The sequence below is a fragment of the Pseudonaja textilis genome, chromosome 4 (assembly GCF_049901715.1).
Source record: "Pseudonaja textilis isolate UNSWEBS1 chromosome 4, rPseTex1.2, whole genome shotgun sequence".
In the NCBI taxonomy this organism is placed as follows: Eukaryota; Metazoa; Chordata; class Lepidosauria; order Squamata; family Elapidae; genus Pseudonaja; species Pseudonaja textilis.
This window is the reverse complement of record NC_141993.1, coordinates 61,204,073-61,226,391: the sequence shown is the minus strand read 5'-3', so window position 1 is coordinate 61,226,391 and position 22,319 is coordinate 61,204,073. Positions and strand designations below refer to the sequence as shown.

The 22,319-nt window shown below is 35.7% G+C and overlaps 1 protein-coding gene across 4 annotated transcripts in view; it reads left to right on the top strand.

Annotated features, from left to right (window-relative positions):
- EPHA4 (EPH receptor A4) overlaps positions 1 to 22,319 on the top strand; it is a 171,982-nt gene that overhangs the window by 140,469 nt on the left and 9,194 nt on the right. For 2 of the 4 annotated variants that reach the window (XM_087933199.1, XM_087933200.1), the window contains 4 exons: positions 1,564 to 1,625; positions 2,433 to 2,639; positions 13,382 to 13,531; positions 19,635 to 19,828. In XM_087933199.1, coding sequence (XP_087789325.1) covers positions 1,564 to 1,625; positions 2,433 to 2,639; positions 13,382 to 13,531; positions 19,635 to 19,828 — 613 coding nt within the window. Of the gene's footprint in view, positions 1 to 1,563; positions 1,626 to 2,429; positions 2,640 to 13,381; positions 13,532 to 19,634; positions 19,829 to 22,319 lie in introns of all 4 variants that reach the window. The other 2 variants (XM_087933198.1, XM_026701508.2) reach the window with 1 other exon arrangement.

Genomic DNA, 22,319 nt, shown 5'->3' with positions numbered 1-22,319 from the left:
TTAAGTTCTGAAGAAAGGGGAGGCCACACCAGAGCATTCTGTAACACGCTTTATTCAAGGGAATAAAGGGGGCTGTCGCGTCTGCAGCTAACAGCAGACTAGCTAGCGAACAGCGACTGGCTCGACCTAGCAGCTGGCTTTTATAGCCGGCTGTCGAAGGGAGCCAGCCAATGGGGGTTGCAAACGCCCCCACCGGATGGACGGACCTGATAGAGAACTTGTGTTAGTCCCGGGGACATAACAATAATGTTTTGACAAGGACTGAAGTGTGAAGCCCTGTGAATGTTCACATGTCAAAGAAACTGGCATTAAGGCAGGTGTCCCTCACTAAAAATGAAAATGATAAAAATTCAGTTTATTAATGTTTTATTAATGTTCTATAGTATATTGTTTTCTAATAAAAATATTTCTAAAGAGAAACCATACTAGAATTGCAATGCTGAGATAACATACCGGCTGAAATACTTGCTAATCTAGAAATAATTATAGCAGTTTTTCAGTATGAAATTGTTTTCCAGGACTCAATTTTCTCAGACAAATGTTTCAGCAGATCCTACTGGGATCCTTCCTTCCTTCCTTCCTTCCTTCCTTCCTTCCTTCCTTCCTTCCTTCCTTCCTTCCTTCCTTCCTTCCTTCCTTCCTTCCTTTCTCTGAATTATATCCCATTGTATGATCTATTCATGACATATTAAAATAAAATTTAGTCTGAAAAAGGAAAAGTTACTTTGTCCTTCCTGGGTCGATGCACTTAACTTTAGAAAGTCTATCTACAAGGAAGAATGGACATTTTATAAAAAAGTTGATGTAGACAAATGGATCCTCAAATGATTCTTTAAAAAATTGAATATACATAAAAGACACTAAGAAGTAAATAGTGTTTAGATAGTATGAATAAATACACCAATGGCTGGAATTGGAAAATGGATTTAAAACATAATGGTTAGCATGGCATCACTTATGGACAATCCACGTTTGTTTTCAGCTTTGTATTAAATTTGACCTTTTCTGGAGTAGAGTTTGTTGACTAATTTGCTTATGCATTTTCAGAATAGAACAAATGGATGAAGCAAGATCAAAACATTAAAAATAAATCATGAATTAAATAAAGAGAAGGAAAATCACTCTTGAATGCCACACCTGGATCTTTGCTTACAGCTGACAGGCTGTATCTTTCAAACCATAACTTTGATTTTTTTTTTCAGCCAAATGCCTACAGACATACAAATTGTCTAGCAAATGATGCAATTATTTTTACATTACTCCAAGTGCAAATAGGCCTATTCGGTCTATTACTGCATCTCCATTTCTCTTTAGTGAGCAATTATGGATTCTTATACTCTGGCGATTATGATGTGTACTGTAGTTAAAGACCTTGTCAGTGAGTTAGCTTAAGTGCTAATTTTCTGACTGAAACTCACTAACACTCTTACATTATTTGTTTTCTGGCTCATTCTATAGATTGGATGTGGTTCCATTTTAAAAAAGAAAAAAGAAAAAAAAACCTATACATTGAGCCAATTGTCTGCATGTATGAACTCTGTGTTTTTTATCTCCAACTTCTAGGTAAACCTGTCATGATTATAACTGAGTACATGGAGAATGGTTCTTTGGATGCCTTTCTCAGGGTAGGTACTTGGCATGTAATAAAACCTAAAGAGAGAAACCCTTTAATATCTTTGTTTATCTATTGGGGTTTGAAGATGAACTAGAATTATGTTTGGAGATTCTAACTAGGGCATCTTTCCCTATTTCTATTGCTGGGAGGGTAAGTGAACCATAAAATAAGCTCTAAATAATCCATGTTTACTCAAAAGCAGGTTTGATTAAAATGCTTATTAAAAGTCTCACATTGTTCTTGGTTAATTAAAATGGGAACATTCCACATATCCCAGGAAGCTAATGCAAAAAGCACAGGATTATATTTTGCCAGTTAATTATAGGGCTCAGTGACAAGAAAGAAAGTAATGTAGTACAGTACAAGAGTTTTTAAAAGATGCATCACCCCTTGAGAACTGAGAAATAGCAAGTCCTAGTCCAAAAGTAGAATACAATCCTCAAGTGTAGAGTATATTACTTTTCTCACCAGTTAAGTAGTTTGAATGCTTGCTGCTGGATTTTTAGAAATTGTTCACCCTTATTACCTCACTTTTTAAGTGTGTTATTAACAAAGTCAGTATGCTTAGTATGATATATTTATGTTTTCCTATAAGTAGTGTAGGGAAAGGATCAGAGAGCACCTCTAATGCCTGCTTGAATGTACTTAGTCAATACAGACACCAGTGCAACTTCTCATAACAACATGTCTTTATTCACTTTTAAAATATAATTCTGATGGTAGGTTCAGGGAGAATCCAAAATGTTGGAAATAAAATTTACAATTGATCACAAATATGTTCTTTTTATTTATCTTCCTTATGCCTTCCCTTCAGAAGAATGATGGCAGATTTACTGTAATCCAGTTGGTAGGAATGCTCCGAGGCATTGGTTCTGGAATGAAGTATTTGTCTGACATGAGCTATGTTCATCGAGATCTAGCTGCTCGAAACATACTAGTTAACAGCAACTTGGTCTGTAAAGTTTCCGATTTTGGTATGTCCCGTGTTCTAGAAGATGATCCTGAAGCAGCCTATACAACTAGGGTAAGTCAAAATCTGTCTGTCGTCTCTTCTGTCTCTCTATCTATTGTATATGTTTTCCAACTCTATAAAGATGCTAGATATATACTTGCAAAATATTATCTAAGGACATATAGCTTCATGTCATTAAAAAGACACTGTAAATCTCCTTTTCTGGTCAATATTTATATAATATCCCTCCTTACTAGAATGTTGAAGAAAAAACAGGTTTAATGAAAGCATTGAGGGACAATGACCTGCTTCTGTTAAAGAGGTTTTGGTAGTTTACATTGTTTTAATTATCTTTGTTATGATTAAGAAGTGTTTAATATTATTTTGATTATTATTCTATTGTAGTGATTTTATTATTGTGTTGCTTGATATAAGTGGCCCAGAGCTATTTGGAGCTGACCAGCATTCAAATTATACTAAGTAAATAAGCAAAGAAAAAAAATAAATGTGTATTTCTGTTTGCTGTTTGCTTATTTATGGAAATCAGTGACATTTTCATGAACATGAGTATGTTAACAACTGATGGAACAATAGTCATTTTAGTGGCTTCATGTGTTTTTGTTGACTGCATAAAAGGTCTAATGAGGCAAAAATCACAGCTTATACAGCAGTATCCTGGTGATCATAAACATCCTTGAAGCTTATACACATTGGGATAAAAGGTGATGCAAGGTTTATCATGAAGAAGTATAATTTTTGTTAGATGTTTTGCTTTTAAATGCCAGCAGTTCTCCATCTGTTTCCCAAGGACAGAGATTGTTATAAAAATCTAGCTTTGCTGTTTAATTTTCAGACCTCCCCTATAATGAACATGCAGTTCATTAAAAAGACGGGAGGGGAGAGAAAATTGCAATCTGCCTTCTGAGTATTTTAATGCTGTCCACCCCTGTAATTTCCCACTAACAAGGGCAGTGAGGTTTTGAGCCAAGACCGATTTCTAGAGAGCTGTGTTCAAACAGAAGGTCAGGAGGAAATGATTGGAAAGCTTTCTTTTCAATTCAGCGATGAAAATATAGCATTTTCCCTTCCAATAGAACAGCAATATGTGTGTGTGTGTGTGTCTTTCTGTGTGTGTGTGTGTATATACAGTACATATATATACACACACACATACACGTTTTCTTATGTTTTCGTGGGTATTTATATGTATGGTATTTAGGTTTCTTCGGGTATTTTCTCACGTCTTAATATTTGTGCTTTTATTATAGTGACGTTTCTGCAGAATCTCATCTGCCATCCTCAGGCTTGTGTATTGGGTTCTTTTTAACCTTGAGTGTCAGGCTTGGCAGCCATTTTTTGTTTGAATTTGGTGCTGGCTTTCTGCTTTATTTGAATGGTTTTTTCCTCATTCTGATTGGCTGGGAGTCTAGGTCTGTTTTTAGTAGTCTTTGAGTTGCTGTGTTCTTGATTGGTTTATATATATGTACATATATACATATATACATATACATATACATACATACATACATATATAGATGGTATGGAGATTTTTTTGTTTGTGAGTGCAGGCTTCCAAATGATTGACAGTCTGGTGGAGTCATCTCTTCTATTCATGCTTTCAGGTCTTTTTTCAGAGAAGCCATAGAGATTGAAAAAAGACCTGAAAGCATGAAGAGAAGAGATGACTCCACCAGACTGTCAATCATTTGGAAGCCTGCACTCACAAACAAAAAAATCGCCACACCACTAGCCAGGCAAACACCTGGGCACAAACAGACCCCCCCTGATACCTCCAGCTCAAACACACCCCAACCAGGCACCCAGATGAAACCTAGCTTCCTAACAAATGATAGCCATCCATTTACTTGGAACCAAGCTGCACTAAAAGCCTCCAATACAGGAACACAATGTCGTCAGCCAATCAAGACACAAAAAAAGCCACAAAACAGACAGAAGATATTAGAAACACCAATCAAGCAGAACACAGCAAACTCCAAGACCAATAAACACAGACCAAGACTCCCAACCAATCAGTATGAAGAAAAAACCATTCTGGCACAGCAGTAGGCTAGCCCCAAATTTAAAACTGAAACAACTGTAAAAGTCTGACTCACAGACGAACACAATACAGAAGCCTGATGATGGCAAATGAGATTCTGCCGAAACGTTGCTACAACTTTAAAAGCACAACTATAATGATGTGGGAAAATACCCGAACAAAGCTGAATGCCATACATATACATATGCAAATGCATATGCATATGCATATACATACATACATACATACATACATACATACATACATACATATTTGTAGATTTTCACGGGTACAGGTATGTAGGTCTAGGTGTGTTCAGGTCTTTTCCTGTGTAAGATTAAGAATATCTTGGCGATGTTTTGGCGAGGTCCCACTCGCCACCCTCAGGCTGGTGCTTTCTGCTTCGTGCCAATGCAAGCAGTGTGTGATCGGAGCTGCCGTCTCTTTATAAATATTGGTGTTGGGGGCTGGTGTGCTAAGCTGGTTGGCTGCGCTGCTGCCTCTTGATTGGTTGATGGAGTTGATGTTGGTGTAATGGACTTGTGTGATGGCCTTGTGAGGTTTGTTGTGGAGATATCCTGGATCTTGTGCTGTAATCTCCTGGGTCGTTTGTTTTGTAGTGATCTTTTTTCCATTAGCCTCTCATGTTTTAACGGCTTGGGTAATGGGTTGTGTGATGGGCTTGCGAGTTCTTTTGTTGTGGTATTCTGGGTCCTGCGTTGTAATCTCCTGGGTTGCTTGTGTTTTGATCACTTTTCCATTAGCCTCCTGTGTTGTAATGGCTTGGGTAATGGGTTATGTGATGACCTTCTGAGATTTATTGCTGTGGTATCGTTGGTCATGCTGTGATTTCCTGGGTTATTTGCTGTGTTGCAACTTCTTGAGTTCTTGTGGTGTAATTTCCTGAGTTTTCTGATGTGATATCCTGAGCGGACATGTGTGGCAGAGGTATTGGCTGTGTGTCTATCAGCCTTCTGTTTTGTAACAACCTGGGTAATGGGCTGTGTGATAACCTTCTGAGTTCTATTGTTATGACATCCTGGGTCTTGTGTTATAATCTCCTGGGTCGTTGGCCAATACCTCAGCCACACATGTTCTCAAGAAAAAGCCAGCCAATCTGCAAACATCAACTCCATCAACCAATCAAGAAATGACAACATAGCCAACCTCCCCACCAGTATATATAGGGAAACGGCAGCTCCGATCACGCTTTGCTTTCACGAGCATGAAGCCGAAAGCACCAGCCTGAAGATGGCGAGTGAGATCTTGTCAAAACATTGCCAAGATACTCTCAATCTTACATGGGAAAAGACACGCCAAGACTTGCATACCTGTACCCATGAAAATCTACGAAAACACACACACACACACACACACACACACACACACATATAATATATATATATATATATATATATATATATATATATATATATATATATATATATATATATATATATATATATGGCATTCAGCTTTGTTCGAGTATTTTCCCACGTCATTGTAGTTGTGCTTTTAAAGTTGTAGCAACATTTCGGCAGAATCTCATCAGGCCTGATAATGGCAGATGAGATTCTGCCCAAACGCTGCTACAACTTTAAAAGCACAACTACAATGACGTGGGAAAATACCTGAACAAAGCTGAATGCCATACATGTAAGTACCCATGAAAACTTAAGAAATATATATATATATATGGATCTTTGGTTGTTCGGGTTTTCTCCCGCGTAAGATTCGAAGTATCTAGGCAACGTTTCGATGAAGTCTCATTCATCATCTTCAGGCTTCTGTCTCCGGCTCTGTGCTTCTCAGAGTAATGGAGATTGCAGCTGCTTCCTCCTTTTAACTGCCAGTGGGGTGGGACTTGATTGGGTGGGGGCTTGGCTGTGTTCTGATTGGCTGGGGGTGTGTTCTCATTGGTAGGGGGTTTGGCTGTGTTCTGATTGGTTGGGGGTTAGCCGTGTTCTGATTGGTTGGAGGCGTGTTCTGTTCAGGTGGGGGCTTGGTTGTGCTCAGGTTAGTCTTAGTTGCTGGGGGATTTGAGCTGGTGAGCTGTGATCTTGCTGTTTGGCTTCGAGTTCGTGGTTGTGCTGCATCTTCATAGTAGGTGTCGGTTTGCTTCATGTATGGCTCGGAGGGGTTTGAAGTGGGTAGTGATGCAGCTGCAGTGCAGCTTCTGGTCCATGGTCGTGTCTCATCTTCTGAGTGGGTGTGAGTCTGTTTTCTGCATGGAAGTGTGGTGGTGGCATCTTGTGTGGCTCTCATGGGTGTGGGTCTGGTGTCCTTCTTCATGTTAGGTACTCGTCTGTTCATGAGGGCGGGTTTCCAAATGGCTGGAAGGCGGGAGGTGTCATCTCGTTTGTTCATGCTGTGTGGGTGTTTTTCTATCTCTATGGCTTCTCTGATTATTCTGCTGTTGAAGTGTTCGGTTTTGGCGATGGTTCTGGTATTTTTAAAATCAATTTCATGTCCTGTGGCTTTGAGGTGTTGGACCAGGGAAGAGGTCGTTTCTTCTTTTTTGATTGAGTTCTTATGTTCTTCAATGCGTGGACTTATTCTTCTGTTAGTTTGTCCAATGTATGTGGTAGGGCAGGCAGTGCAGGGGATTTCATATACTCCTTGGTTTTCTAATTCGATTTTGTCTTTGGGGTTTCTTAGGATGGTGGATATTTTTCTGTTTGTGCAGAATGCTGTTTTGAGGAGTATATGAAATCCCCTGCACTGCCTGCCCTACCACATACATTGGACAAACTAACAGAAGAATAAGTCCACGCATTGAAGAACATAAGAACTCAATCAAAAAAGAAGAAACGACCTCTTCCCTGGTCCAACACCTCAAAGCCACAGGACATGAAATTGATTTTAAAAATACCAGAACCATCGCCAAAACCAAACACTTCAACAGCAGAATAATCAGAGAAGCCATAGAGATAGAAAAACGCCCACACAGCATGAACAAACGAGATGACACCTCCCGCCTTCCAGCCATTTGGAAACCCGCCCTCATGAACAGACGAGTACCTAACATGAAGAAGGACACCAGACCCACACCCATGAGAGCCACACAAGATGCCACCACCACATTTCCATGTAGAAAACAGACTCACACCCACTCAGAAGATGAGACACGACCATGGACCAGAAGCTGCACTGCAGCTGCATCACTACCCACTTCAAACCCCTCCGAGCCATACATGAAGCAAACCGACACCCACTATGAAGATGCAGCACCACCACGAACTCGAAGCCAAACAGCAAGATCACAGCTCACCAGCTCAAATCCCCAGCAACTAAGACTAACCTGAGCACAACCAAGCCCCCACCTGAACAGAACACGCTCCAACCAATCAGAACACGGCTAACCCCCAACCAATCAGAACACAGCCAAACCCCTACCAATGAGAACACACCCCAGCCAATCAGAACACAGCCAAGCCCCCACCCAATCAAGTCCCACCCCACTGGCAGTTAAAAGGAGGAAGCAGCTGCAATCTCCATTACTCTGAGAAGCACAGAGCCGGAGACAGAAGCCTGAAGATGATGAATGAGACTTCATTGAAACGTTGCCTAGATACTTGAATCTTACGCAGGAGAAAACCCGAACAACCAAAGATCCACATACAAATACCCGCGAGAACCTCAGAAAACATATATATATATATATATATTGCATCACAGTACATTGTCTTGTTTTGATATCACTATTCAGTTTGGATAAGTTCCACAGTTTAGTAACCAAAATTAATTTCAAATTGTTATAGTTCTTTTTTAATGCCACTGATACTAGCCAAGATAACTATATGGGTTGTAGGAATAAAAAGTATTTTTTTATTACCATAATAAATAACTTGGCTACCATCCAAAATATCAAATACCATGAGTTCAAGAAATCAGCTCATGTGCTTGTGTCTTTCTCATAATTTCAGTGAGCAGCTGCCAATGCTAAAGTACAAGACTGTGTTCTAATCACCAGTCATTGAATGTTTTCAAATCCAGGAGTTGGTGCAGGTGATACTAAAATGAAATGCCATGTAGTCACAAATATATCCCAGGCACAAGAATATGTATTTTAAGTGAATTTTTAAAAAAGAGCATATGACAGTTTAATGTCTTGCTTTCAGCCATAGATATCTGGATGTTGCCAGAGAGCTTTAAAAAAAAAAAACCACCATCATGAGAATTTCAGTAAAGCAGAGCATCATACTTTAAAGAATTATTCTAGACCCAAGAAGACCCTGTGAACATTTCTAAAAATAAAAGTGATTGGTTGCTTTAATCCTATGCTTTGTCTAAACAACTGCCCATTTACCAAAAGAAGGAGAGAGGCGGAATACCTGCTTGTGGGCTAGAGGAACTGATATAGCTAGAGAAACTAGTTATAGCAATTAAAGAAATACTATTTAACAGCATTATGTGGCAAGTTTTCTATGTTCCAAAAATGTTCTGGAAGTATTTTTTTATATTTTTATACATAGTTCAAGCTAGCCAACGAACCTAATACTCTTTTCTCCTCTGCAGCCAAACCTATGGAATGGCCTGGGCTATTCTGAGAGACAATGATTGGCCCAAAGTCACCCAGTTGGCTTTCATGCCTAAGGCAGGATTAAAATTCACAGTCACCTGATTTTTAGCTTGGTGCCATAAGCATTAGATCAAACTGGATCTCTAATTTTATAGATTGATAAAATCATACATAGCTTGAAAATATAGATAAAGAGCAGGATTTCTCCCTTTCTCGCTTATTAACTAAAGGAAAATGTGGGGAAAATCAGGGCCAAAGCAACAAATAGTTAAAGCTGTAATATCAGATAAAATGGTCACCAATTTTGATTACTTTAAAAGGGACTCAGCAAAGAGCACGGAAGAGTGGAGGGCTCTTTGTTTTGACTTACGTCTACAGTAATCTATAGCAAAAAAACAGGTTGTTAAGGAGCAGCAGTGGAAGAGAATTATTCCCTTCATGCCACATTCATCTGTCTGATGTGCTTGACAGATTACTGGACTAGATATGCTCTTGACCTGATCCAGTAAAAATCTTCTTTTGTTCGTATGTTCTTCAATTGCAAGTAATGTGAAAGGTTGTTAAGACAGAATTTCACCTTGAAAACAAGGCATTTTTTTTCCAATTTCTTTAAATATAATAAATCTAGTTTAATCATGTTTTCCATCACTTTCTTGGGATAAAAGCTAAACCAGGACCTCACCGTCAGTTCTTATAGTGTTTTTCTTCTAATCTGCTTGTGTGGCAGGCACAGGAAATACCATTGTATTTTACTTCCCACATTATTTTAACATAAGGCTTAATCCTTGAATTTGTGATTAAAATTAGATAGTGACCTGAGTTTCTTTGTCAATTGTATCTTGCTCTGTGATAAATATAGACTGCTGTTTAATTGGCTTTGGGCCATTATCCCAGTTTTTCATGTATTGAATATAATAGTTCCATATAGCCATAATTCCTTATTGTTTAAAGTATTATAAAGCACCATGAAAATCATCCCAAGATTTTTAAACAAGTTAGATTAAAAAAAAACCCTGGGCTTTGGTTTTATAGTTATAATACAATTTAATGTGTTATTCATAAAAATCAAACTTAGGGGAAGTAATGGCAGAGTCAGCTCTGAGTTGATGCCATGACAGAAAAGGGATCCAGTAAATTCACAGACTCCTCAGAATACAGATAAGGAAAGGCTGGATTGCTTACAATGCTTCATATAGAGGTTACCCATTAAGAGTCCGTAAGACTGTTTTAGAGGTCTGAGAGCTGGGAGAAAGACAACTTATTTAAGCCATGATTTAAATGCCTTTAAATGGATATTAGGTTCATATACCTGCTCTCTTAACCACCTTAGCATGTTGCTTGTCAATTTTCATTACACCAAGTGAATTTCCTTTATCTTTGATTAAATACATTTTTATAAGATAAGGACAGTAAAAAAAAAAATAATAATTTAATTTTGAATAAACAGAAAAAGGGTGACTAGTTGATTTTAGAAAGTTATAAACAGGGCCATGTAGACTTGAAATAATATTTCCTGTTTTCAAAATTTTACAAATATATATATATATATATATATATATATATATATATATATATATATATATATATATATATATATATATATATAAATAAATATAAATATAAATATAAATATAAATATAAATATAAATATAAATATATAGAAAGATGTTGGAAATAATTGTAAGAAATCTTGTTGTAGATTTTATGTAAATATATGGAGCAATATTATTACACTGTGGAAGAACTCACAGATGTTTGGGAACAATCTGAAATTTCTCTTTAAGATTATTGGCTACTATAATAATGGATTTAAAAGAGGCTACTGAAAAGAAACAGATTCTACTGAACAAAATAGAGACTGAGCTAATGGATCTGAAACTGGATCTAAAAATGCCAGCCTACAAGAATGATATTCAAAATGGTGCTACCCTGGATTTACAAATGAAACTAACTAAATTTTTAATAATAATAAAACAATAAAAATAAAAAGAGAGCATACAAATAATGAATCAGAAGAATAATTTGGGTAGCTTTCTTAACTTGGATTTACCAAAGAGATGTTTTAAACTCCCAATGAAGGAGTTTCTGACAGGAGACCAAGAGAAAATGATAAGAAATCAACTTGTGAGACAATGTCCAAATTATACTTTTTTATTTTTCCCTCAAAAAGCAACTGGACTTTCTTGGATATTTTTTTCTGTAAAAAATGTGTGTGTGTGTGTGTATGTTATTCCTATAGCTCTTAATGGACTTTTGCTGATTCAGAGTGAATGATGAAATTGTGTAATTTATCTATTGATAAGAGATGAGTATGGGAAATACAAATATTTTAATAAAATATCAGAGAATGTTATAAATTCCTTAAGTTGTTTGTACTTATTTGGAGAAAAAAGAAATTGTTTTTTATAAATCTTTTTTAATTTTTTCACTTTTTATTTTTTATATTCTTCTAGTTTTCATTAATATTTTTATTTTTGAATTTGTAAACTTTAATAAAAAATATTATAAAAATATGCTAGTCATAAAAAGCATTTACATGTGCAGTATTGTACCAGATGAGGTTTAAAAAAAGAAGAGTGATCCTAACGTCTTTTGTTTAAGCCAATAAAATTTATGTTATTTAGTTATTTATGGTCATGTTTAATCTAGAGAACCTAAAGCAAATAATAAGAATGGTATTGTTTTCAGCCATTATTCTTGCCATATTTGGTGATAAGAAGGCACACAGTAGAATTATAATAGCAACATGTTTTATTCAGTTTTAGAACAGTGTACATGTTCCGAAGCGTTCCAAAGTAGTATTCCTGAACTGATTTGTTGACTGTGAACAGGCCATCGAGTTGCTTGATAAATGTGTCTCTCAATCGAGTGCATGTAAAACAAGTCTGGCACGAACAGCGGACAAGAAAGATTACAATAGCAGAGTTCCCCTTAGCAACCATCTAAATGATAGGAATGAAATGCTAACCTTATAAAACCATATTTTGTGAGTTTACCAGATTAATGTACTGACAGAAGAAGAATATTTGTAGCTCAGGTTTGAATTGTGGGATCCTTGAACCTCTCTGAGCTTGGTTGTTTTCTTGCAGCCCTTTCATTACCAAACTAAGTAACAGCTAGCACTCCAGCTCTGATGATATTATCCAGCGGTGGGATTCAAATAATTTAACAACAAGTTCTCTGCCCTAACGATTTATTCCAACAATCAGTTCACCAAACTGCTAATAACCGGTTCTCCAAAGTGTTGCAAACTGGCAGAATCCCATCACTGATATTACCTAGTTTTGTAATGAAATGTTTGAAAGGAAACAACTCTGATTCAGAGAGCTTCGACAATACATTAATATAGCTGAAGTAGAAAAATCAATACATTTTTGTTTGTGTACACACACAGACAGACAGACATATACAATACATATACACAGTACAGTATAATACCAATACTAGTAACAAAACAATAAAACAAAAGCACAAACGCTATTGCAATATAAGACCATTTCATGATTTTGCGTCCATGCCAGAAAACAACACCTAATTTTTCCTATTCATAAATAAAAAAGAGAGCTCAGTATAAAAGCAGAATTCTATAAAATGCAGAAATCATAAACTTTATGGGCATTTTTCTTAAAAGGAGCAAACAGTTTTGTGTCATTTAAATAGCAAATCTATGAGGGTTACAATGTCCTGGATCATGTGATTATCTTTTGTGACCGTCTGACAGGCAAAGTTAGTGAGATAGCCAGATTCACTTAATAATCATGTCACTAACTTAACCACTGCAATGATTCACTTAACTATGGCAAGAAAAGTTGTAAAATGAGGCAAAATTCACTTAACAATTTCATTTAGCAATTCACTGTCTCATTTAGCAATAGACATTTGGGCTCAATTGTGATCATACGTTGACAGCTACTTGTATTACATCTTCCATGCCTATATACTTATGTCATACTTTAAATACCATTTGAGGTAACCACAAAGATGAGAAAACTATTTCTTTTCTTTCTGATGAAGAGGTTGAAGTTTTCATGCTTAAGTCAGCTTGCTTCCAAATTTCTTTTGCTTACAGAAAAATTATGTCTTTTGAGGTAGTTGTGGATGGACGGGTATTATCTTTTCATTAATGTCCTGTTTCTTTGTAAAAGTAGTTATGAAGATCAAATATAATTGGAACATTATGTAAGCTTATATAAATGAATAAACAAACCTAAGATATTTGCAGTTGTATAAATGCTTCTATTGATTTATTTGTAGGGAGGTAAGATTCCTATCAGATGGACTGCACCAGAAGCAATTGCCTATCGTAAATTTACATCAGCTAGTGACGTCTGGAGCTATGGCATTGTCATGTGGGAAGTGATGTCATATGGAGAGAGACCTTATTGGGATATGTCCAATCAAGATGTAAGTGTCTGTTATCTCCAAGGGAACTGCTTTTTATGACATGTTACCATGGAGTTGGAATTGAATATGAATGAGGCTATATAGTATAATCATTTTATTTAGTGTAATGTGATACTTTATTTTCAAGGCTATCCACCTCCACAGTGAACCTATGTGGTTTACCATTTTAAAAAAAGTTAAAGAGAAATCAGCCTATATCTAAGAAAATCAGCCTAGATCTATATTCCTTATATCTAAGGAATATAAACAACTGGAATACTGATGTTATCACTCTCTCTCTCTCTCTCACACACACACACACATAGAGGTGGGGGGGAATAATTAATTCATCCATACACCTACTCTTTAAAAAATATTTCACACCTTACAGCATATATACAGGAAGAAAAAATGTGGACAGATAGAGAAATAAGTGAGAAAACTTGAAATATCTGGCTGCTTGAGAATCTGCAACATATTATATAGGTCTACATATAGGAAATTACATATTGTAATCATACCATAAGAATGGAGGAACACATTGCGTCAAAAAATAAATGTTTCCATTTATAAAGCATTTTAAACTGTGGAGATGAAATTGCTGATATTCTCTATCACTTTTTTCATTTGAAAATATGTTATTATATCTATAAAGCAAACTTTCTGTTGATATTTTGACCTTAATGTGAATTTAGCTCCTATTTTGAGCTGACAATTTTATTGGTGCTTTTATTATTATTTATTGCGGGAAATGTTTGAGGAATAACAACATCAGAAGATATCTCTCTGAAATACATTAATGAGCTTTAGTCAATTAACCTCTGTAGATTATATAAGTTCTTTTTACTCTAACATCTGGAATACTTCATTCCAAGTGAGAGTTAACAACATTTCTGTTTTTCTAAATGAGACTGAATGCAACTGCAATATGACAGAACAATCTTAAAAGGAAGAAAATCCAGTGAGATAAGAAATAAGCATTATCAGATTGATTTATAAACACAACATTTCTTGCTTGCTTTACTCTTGAGATACAAAACAGAAAACCCTTTGGTCATCAACTGGAACTACACTAATTTTAAAACAATTACCCATTAATAGAAGTTAAAAGTTGTTACAGTTTATAAATATGTTTTATCAGATCAGTCAGTTGTCTTTTTAATATCCTTCAAAAGTGAAATATAGAAAGGGACACATTTTATCTTAGTGATATAAAACATAAAATAACTGTATAAGATCATGCACATACTTTGAAGATAAGGGATTTTAAGAGAGTAGGATGTTCAGAATGGACAGTATTGGAACAGGATGATCCAGTGCTTTTAACTCAGAAAAAACAAAGTAACTATATTTAATGTGGAAAACATGTATCAAACATGTAAACACAAATTCTTATCAACAAGAAAAGTAGATTTAATGCTGTCCTTTTGTTCATATTGTCCAATTAAAAGAATGTCAAGATTAATTGAATGGTCATGCAGTTCTGGTCATAGAATTCTTTATTGGCCAAGTGTGATTGGACACCCAAGGAATTTGTCTTTGGTTTATAAGCTCTCACTGTACATAAAAAATACATTGATCAAGAATAATAAGATCAAGGTCATGTAAAGTGTTAATACCACTTTATAATGCCTTGATAAGGCCACACTTTGAATACTGCATTCAATTTTGATTTCCATGATGTAAAAAAGATGTTGAGAATCTAGAAAGAGTGCAATGAAGATGATTAAGGGACTGGTGGCTAAAATATATGAAGAACGGTCGCAGGAACTGTCTATGTCTAGTCTAAAGAAAAGAAGGACTAGGGGAGACATGATAGCAGTGTTCCAATATCTCAGGGGCTGCCACAAAGAAGAGGGAATCAAGCTATTCTCCAAAGCACCTGAGGGTAAGGTAAGAAGCAATGGGTGGAAACTGATCAAGGAGAGAACCAGCTTAGTACTAAGGAGAAATTTCCTGACAGTTAGAACAATTAATCAGTGGAACAACTTGCTTCCAGAAGTTGTGAATGCTCCAACACTGGAAGTTTTTAAAAAGGTATTGGATAACCATTTGTCTGAAGAGGTGTAGGATTTCCTGCCTAAGCAGGGGATTGGACTAGAAGGCCTCTAAGGTCCCTTCTAACTCTGTTATTCTAAGATACAACATTTAGTGATAGTCATAGGATACTAAATAAGCAATCAAAATCATACTAGGAAACTAAATAAAACAATATCATAAAGATACAAGCAAAGAGGTTATAGTCATAAGTAGAAGGAAATAGGTAATAGGAAGGATGAGAAGAGTAATGGTAATACAGTCTTAGTAAATAGTTTGGCAGTGTTGTGGGGATTAGTTATTTAGCAGAATGATGGCATGTGTGTAAAAAAACTGTCCTTGTGTCTTGTTCTGGTGTGCAATGCTCAATAACATCATTTGAGGGTAGAAGTTGAAACAATTAATGTCCAGGATGTGAGGGATCTGTAGATATATCCAGAGGCCTCTTTTTGACTCATGCAGTATCAATGGAGGCACATTGGTAGCAATTATTTTTTCTGCAATTCTAATTATCTGTTGAAGTCTGCATCTGTCTTATTTGGTTGCAGAGCCAAACCTGACAGTTATAGAGTGTAGATGACAGACTCAGTAATGCCTTTTCCCAAATGCCCATTACCAGAGTTGTGGACAAGGAGCCGTTGAAACTGCAGCTCATGTCCTGTTGTATTTCACCCTGTATAGGGACTTTTATAATCTTATCTGATTAAATGTGCTGGAAACTCTGATCATTTCTATGAAAAACTATTAGTGTTGGATCAGTATAATTCAGTTTTCCTTAATATAGTTAAGTTTTGTCTGTATAATTAGTAAAACTTTGGTCACCCATTGATTTCACCACCAAGTGTAATATACTGTATTACCATGCCTTGTGCTTCTTTGCTTCTGTACAGTTTTGTTTTATTTTAATGTTTAATTTTTGTGTGTGCTGATCCATGACAATAATAAAAATTGAATTGAAAAAAATGTCCTTTACCAGAAGAAATTAAAAAAACCCTTATAACATTCGAATTGTCACTTAGATAGAGAACATGCTTGCTAGTGACAGTAGGGAAGAGAGAATTTCCATCTTTTTAAATTTTAGTTTTAATGTAAATAATGCCTGAAAAGTTATTAATTTTATTTTCATGAATAGGGTGCAGTTTCTAGACACCTGGAAAACAGTACTATTCTCTGTTTCTCTTAATGTTTAGTGGCCAGTAGAAGTATGAATACACATTGCTAGCCATTGTGCCTGAACTACCCTTCATGTGAAACAAATTGTAAGGTTGTGTGAATCAATGTGTGTGGCCAATTAATCTTTCTTCAGTCTGTAAAAATTGCTAGCAAGAGTGCCCATTAGTGCCAGCTGTGATGGCATGAAGTATTGTGAACTAGGCATGCCCAGCAGTTGGGAGCTGGGTCTCGATTATTCATGAGCTTATTCTCATTAGCTTTGCCAAATATGCAAATATGATAATGAGATGCATGTATGGAAGAGTTTATGTGATTTTTATGCAAACTGGTTTGAGATCATATCGCCATAGTTCATCATTGCACACTTATAACATTACACACTCCACAATAGCATAATTTGCAGCTGGCCTTTTGGGGTACAGGATAGTGAGCAATTACTCCACTCCTGCATTTCATGACAGACAGATATGAGTGAGTTAAAAAGACCCAGGTGTTACTAACAGGAGACTGATGCAAACCATTATACAACAGTTGAACTGTAGTTTGGTTCCTAGAATCTATATGGTTATATGTTGATCTCTTCAGGTTCACTGGCATCCAGAAGATCAATGATCCCTGGAGCAACAATACTTTTAATACAGTCGCTGAAAAAATGTAATAGCTATAATCCTTAAAATACATTTCCATTGCCCTTTCTTGGGGAGGGGAATATTTGAGACTTAGAAGAAAAATTCTATGGCAGGATAGAATCATAGAACATGAGGATGTTTTAAAAAAAGACTTTGGAGAGTATCTTATCAAATCGTCAATTCTGGTATCCGAAGCAGATGGCCACCAGTCTCTGCTACAGTATTTTAGCAAAAAAAGAGTCCACATTTTTCAGGATTGTTTTATTGTTGAAAACTCTTGAATATTTGGAAATTATTTCTGATGCCCAGTAGTAATGAATTTCCTTGTAACTTAAGTCCATTGTTTAATGTTTTGTTCTCTGGAGCACTTCTGCCCTCTATTCTATATGACTGCCCTTCGGGTATTTGAATATAGCCATCATGCATTCCACATTCTTCTCTGGGGTAAACATATAAAATGGTTCCAATGAGTTTCATAAACTCATTTTTATCCTAGTCCCTCATCATCTTGGGCCCTGACCTCTGGAAATGCTTCCATTCATCAATCTCCTTCCTAAAATGTATGCCCAGGACTGAACCAGTTATTCTCTTTATACTCCAACCAAAACTAAATAGGGAGGAACAATGGATTCTCTTGATCTTGATGCTGTAATTCTGTCCAATATGATCTGGCCCATCTTATAATCATGTCTTTGATTTTTCTTGCCTAAATGAAATATTTTATATTTTTCTTATAGAAAATCATCTTGTTAATTTCATTATTCTAACTTGTCAATCCTGGTCTCTTTAGTGTTTGCTATATCTCCAATTTTTACATCATCCACAAATTAGATAATATAAAAATTAGATAATCATATTTCCTAAGTTTTACCAAGACATTTATAAAATATGTTGAATGATACCGAGGCTAGAACAGAGTCATGAATCATTTGATATCCTCCCTTGAGTAGAATGCTTCAGTCATCTCTAGACCTAATAGAGTATAGTTTTCTCTCATTGTGCTATTTTGTATACCACCTCCTTTTCATGGTCAACAGTATTAAGTATCAGAGGGTGCAGATAACTAACAATCTGAACTGGTCTCTCCACATGTTATCCTTAGTGAGGCAAACAAACCAGCGACTGCATTTCCTGTGTCGGATGAGGAGAACACATCTTTCTCCTTCTGTCCTGGCCACTTTTTATAGAGGCAGGATTGAGAGTGTTTTAACAAACTGCATCACTGTTTGGTTTGGTGGCTGCAATGCCTCAGAGAGAAAGTCCATTCAGAGAGTGGTAAGGACATCTGAAAAGATTATAGGAAGTTCACTTCTTGTTATTCAGGATACTACTTATATGCACTATGTGTTTAGAGCTCGAAACATTGTTGGAGACCTCACACACCCATTTCATGGTCTGTTTCTGTTGCTCTCTACTGGGAGGAGGTTTCAAAGTATATCTAGCAGAACTCAGATTCTGTAACAGCTTTGTTCCCTATGCCACCCGCTTGGTTAAACTCACAAGATTCATTTTTGTCACCATGTATGTCCAAACTAGACTGTTGTTTCTCTGTGTTATATAATATATGTGGGTATGTGCATAATTTTGTTTTTATGTATTTATTTTGTCATGTTTATATAGTGTATATTGGAGGTGGAGACCCTTTGAGAGCTGTGTGCAATGAAATTTCATTTTAATGTATTAAAATGCTGATTAGTGTACTTTCAAAGTGACAATAAAAGTTGTCTAAGTTATGATCATGTTTAGATCATATTAAGTCATATATGACTTCTTAATAAGTGGCTCTTATCAAGATGCATACTGTTTTATAAATTTTCACAAATAGATTGTTTAAATATACATTTTTCCCAATAACTATACCAACAAGGTAACTAGAATGTAGTTACACATGTCCTCTATTTTACCTTTTTGTAGTAAATTTACTTGCCAAATTTACATAGCCATCCATTTCATAAATATGTCATTCTTGCCAGTTTGAAATACAACAGTTAAACCTCTATCACAAACTAACAACTTTTAAAAAGTGCTGTGTCATTATATTGTTATCTAACCATTTTTCCTCTAATCCTAATTTTAAGGTATATTTTGCGTATGTTTATTATCTGTACATTTCATATGAAATTACTCTATTATTTTAACACAACAAGTGACTAAATAAGAATGTATTGAGGGGTTTCTTATCTAAACATAATGTTTGATTGATGCCAAAACTGAATGAAATTTGCTTTTTTTATCTTCTCTGCATTAAGATGTCGCCTAAAATATTGTTTTCTTATGTTTCTCAGGTTATTAAAGCCATTGAAGAAGGCTATCGGCTTCCGCCCCCAATGGACTGCCCCATTGCTCTACATCAGTTGATGCTGGATTGCTGGCAGAAAGAACGTAGTGACAGACCTAAATTTGGACAGATTGTCAACATGTTGGACAAACTCATCCGCAATCCCAATAGCTTGAAGAGGACAGGCTCAGAAAATTCCAGGTCAGTTGTATTTTTCTAATGGTAATAGATGAAGGAAAGTACTGGTAGTGACAGCCAACTGTAATTCAGCTCAACAGTTGTGCTAAACTGAATTATGTTTCAGTTTCAGGTTACTTATATTTGATCAGTATAAAATAGTATATATACTTAATGGTAGATATATTTCCCCAAATAACCTTAATTTATTTATATATTTACTGTTTATATTTCCACAATATTAAAATAAATTTTGTATGTGTATTTTAATTAGGATCCTGTTTCAATGGTTCTTTCATGGACACAAGGTCCAGGCAGGAATCTAATAATTATGTTAAGATAAATCTAAGTAGCTGCCTTGGCTAGCTGTGCCTGATTTTTTTTTATTACAGAAAGTATCTAATAGATGGGTGTATTCTCTATATAGAAAGGATCCTAGTTCCAGCCAACACAAACATGCACGCACAGAATAATCTGTAATACTTTCAGTGGAATGGAAAATACAGAAAGCAGAATGGAATGCAGATTTATTCACACATCCCAAATGAAATTGTCTCGAGCAGCTTGCCTGAAGGGAAGTCCATATAAAAGAGTCCAGAGCAGTGGGTGGAAAGAAGCCAGCCAAAACCATCAGTAGAATGGCCATCGATGACAACTCTTAAAAATAAAAGCATTTGTTTACCCTTTTCTAACATGATGTAATCTGATGTAATACTACAAACCCATCCTCAGCCAACATAGTTTTTAGTTGAACTGGCTGGATGTAATGAAATTTACAGACAAAGATATCCGATGGGAACCAAATTGGGGGCAACTGGCTTATCTGAAAGGGTTTTCCATGAAAACTGATGACTTTAGAAGATTAACATTTAGAATTCTGTTGTTAATTTTTCATTTGATGGCCTTTTGATGGAGCAATTTGAATAAATGCTCTTTTCTTCCTGTCAAGCAAAAAAAGTAGTAGGCCTCCTTGGATGCAGCTGGGATACTTTGTAATTTGCTCTATTCACCTATCACTGTAAATTGGGACTTATGTTAGAAACCTACATGAAGTTAAATTTCACAGAAAAGAGTTGGCAGAAGGCTTTCCCAAGCCTACAATCCCTAGCTCCTCCAGTTCCCCACTCACAAATCATACTTTTACATCAGTAGCAGAACATGAGATCCTCTTTCATGCAACCATTCCAGGATCAAACCTATGTATAACTCTTCAAGGCTGATAAAAACATTAATTTCAAATCATGAGTGCTATTCAAATAGAGTAGACTATACCCAGCTAAAATAGAGTCCTGGCTCAGTATAATTCAGAATTAGATTGAAACATGTTCTCTTTAGTCTCACCTAAAATTTTCAAAATTTTACAGTCCTATCCTACCAGTATCTCAGAACATAAACTACCATTTGTATATCAGATATTTTGGACCCAACCCATAGCTAATATAGTATTTTTGGGGAAACTCCAATTTTTCATATCATATTTTTAACATAAGTAATAGTGATACAATTTTTAAATATAATTCTTTCTGAAGTAATATTGCTATGGCCATGGGAATAAATACAGAGATTTTGCATTCAGCTGAGATTAATAGAAATTTAATATATGTTGTCAGAGCATTTCTTAAAGAACATAAGCAATCATGTGTCCCCTGGAACAAGATGACATGACTCGCTAGAGAGAAAAGGTGATAAAAAATCAAAACATTCCAAAAAGTAACGCATATCTTTATCCCAAGGGAAACTCCAGAGCCCTAAATTAGTTCAGTCAGCTGCATTAAATGAGTAGAGGGATGAACAATATTAAATTTAAATGGTCATAAGATACGTTTAAGGAAAAGTGTGTTATTTTAAAGAAAAAAAATCATTCTCATTTTACATTCAGAAAAGTAGCCATCTTCTTGTTCCAGTTTGTTCTAACTGCACCTGTACCATGACAAGTGTAACCACCTGCCACTATTTAATTATTTAAAAGGGAAGGCCTGGATATTATCAGATGTTAATCTCTATCAGCAATGTTTGATTCCAATTTTCTGATAAGCATACATCAGACTATTTTCCTGTCATGTAGAATCTGATCTTCGGTGCTTATTGTTATGACATTCCTTTTAACACCAGCATCAAATATCCTGAAAAGAATGGGTGTGTATGTTTAGGTACAGCTTTGCACAATGCAGACTACCAAAGAAATGTTCTTTTAAGACTATCGAAAAGGACTGGTCAAGATAAAGATTAAAAAGAATATTTTTCTCATACAAGACACTTGCAATCTTTGATTCCCCATGCTTGAAACAAATAAAAGCACTAAATTTTTGTTCATTTTAATAATAATAAGTATTTGTTGTGGTTTGTGGCCAGGAAGAGACCTGATGGAAGCTTTTTCTAAGTTCTGCACTTCCAGATTATATGAAAGGCCATACTTTTCATCACTGATATTTCAGAAGTGTTAAATCAACATTTGTGTGTGTGTGGTGAAGGATTGTTTTTTTTTTTAATGGTTGATAGGAGCTATATGAGAGTG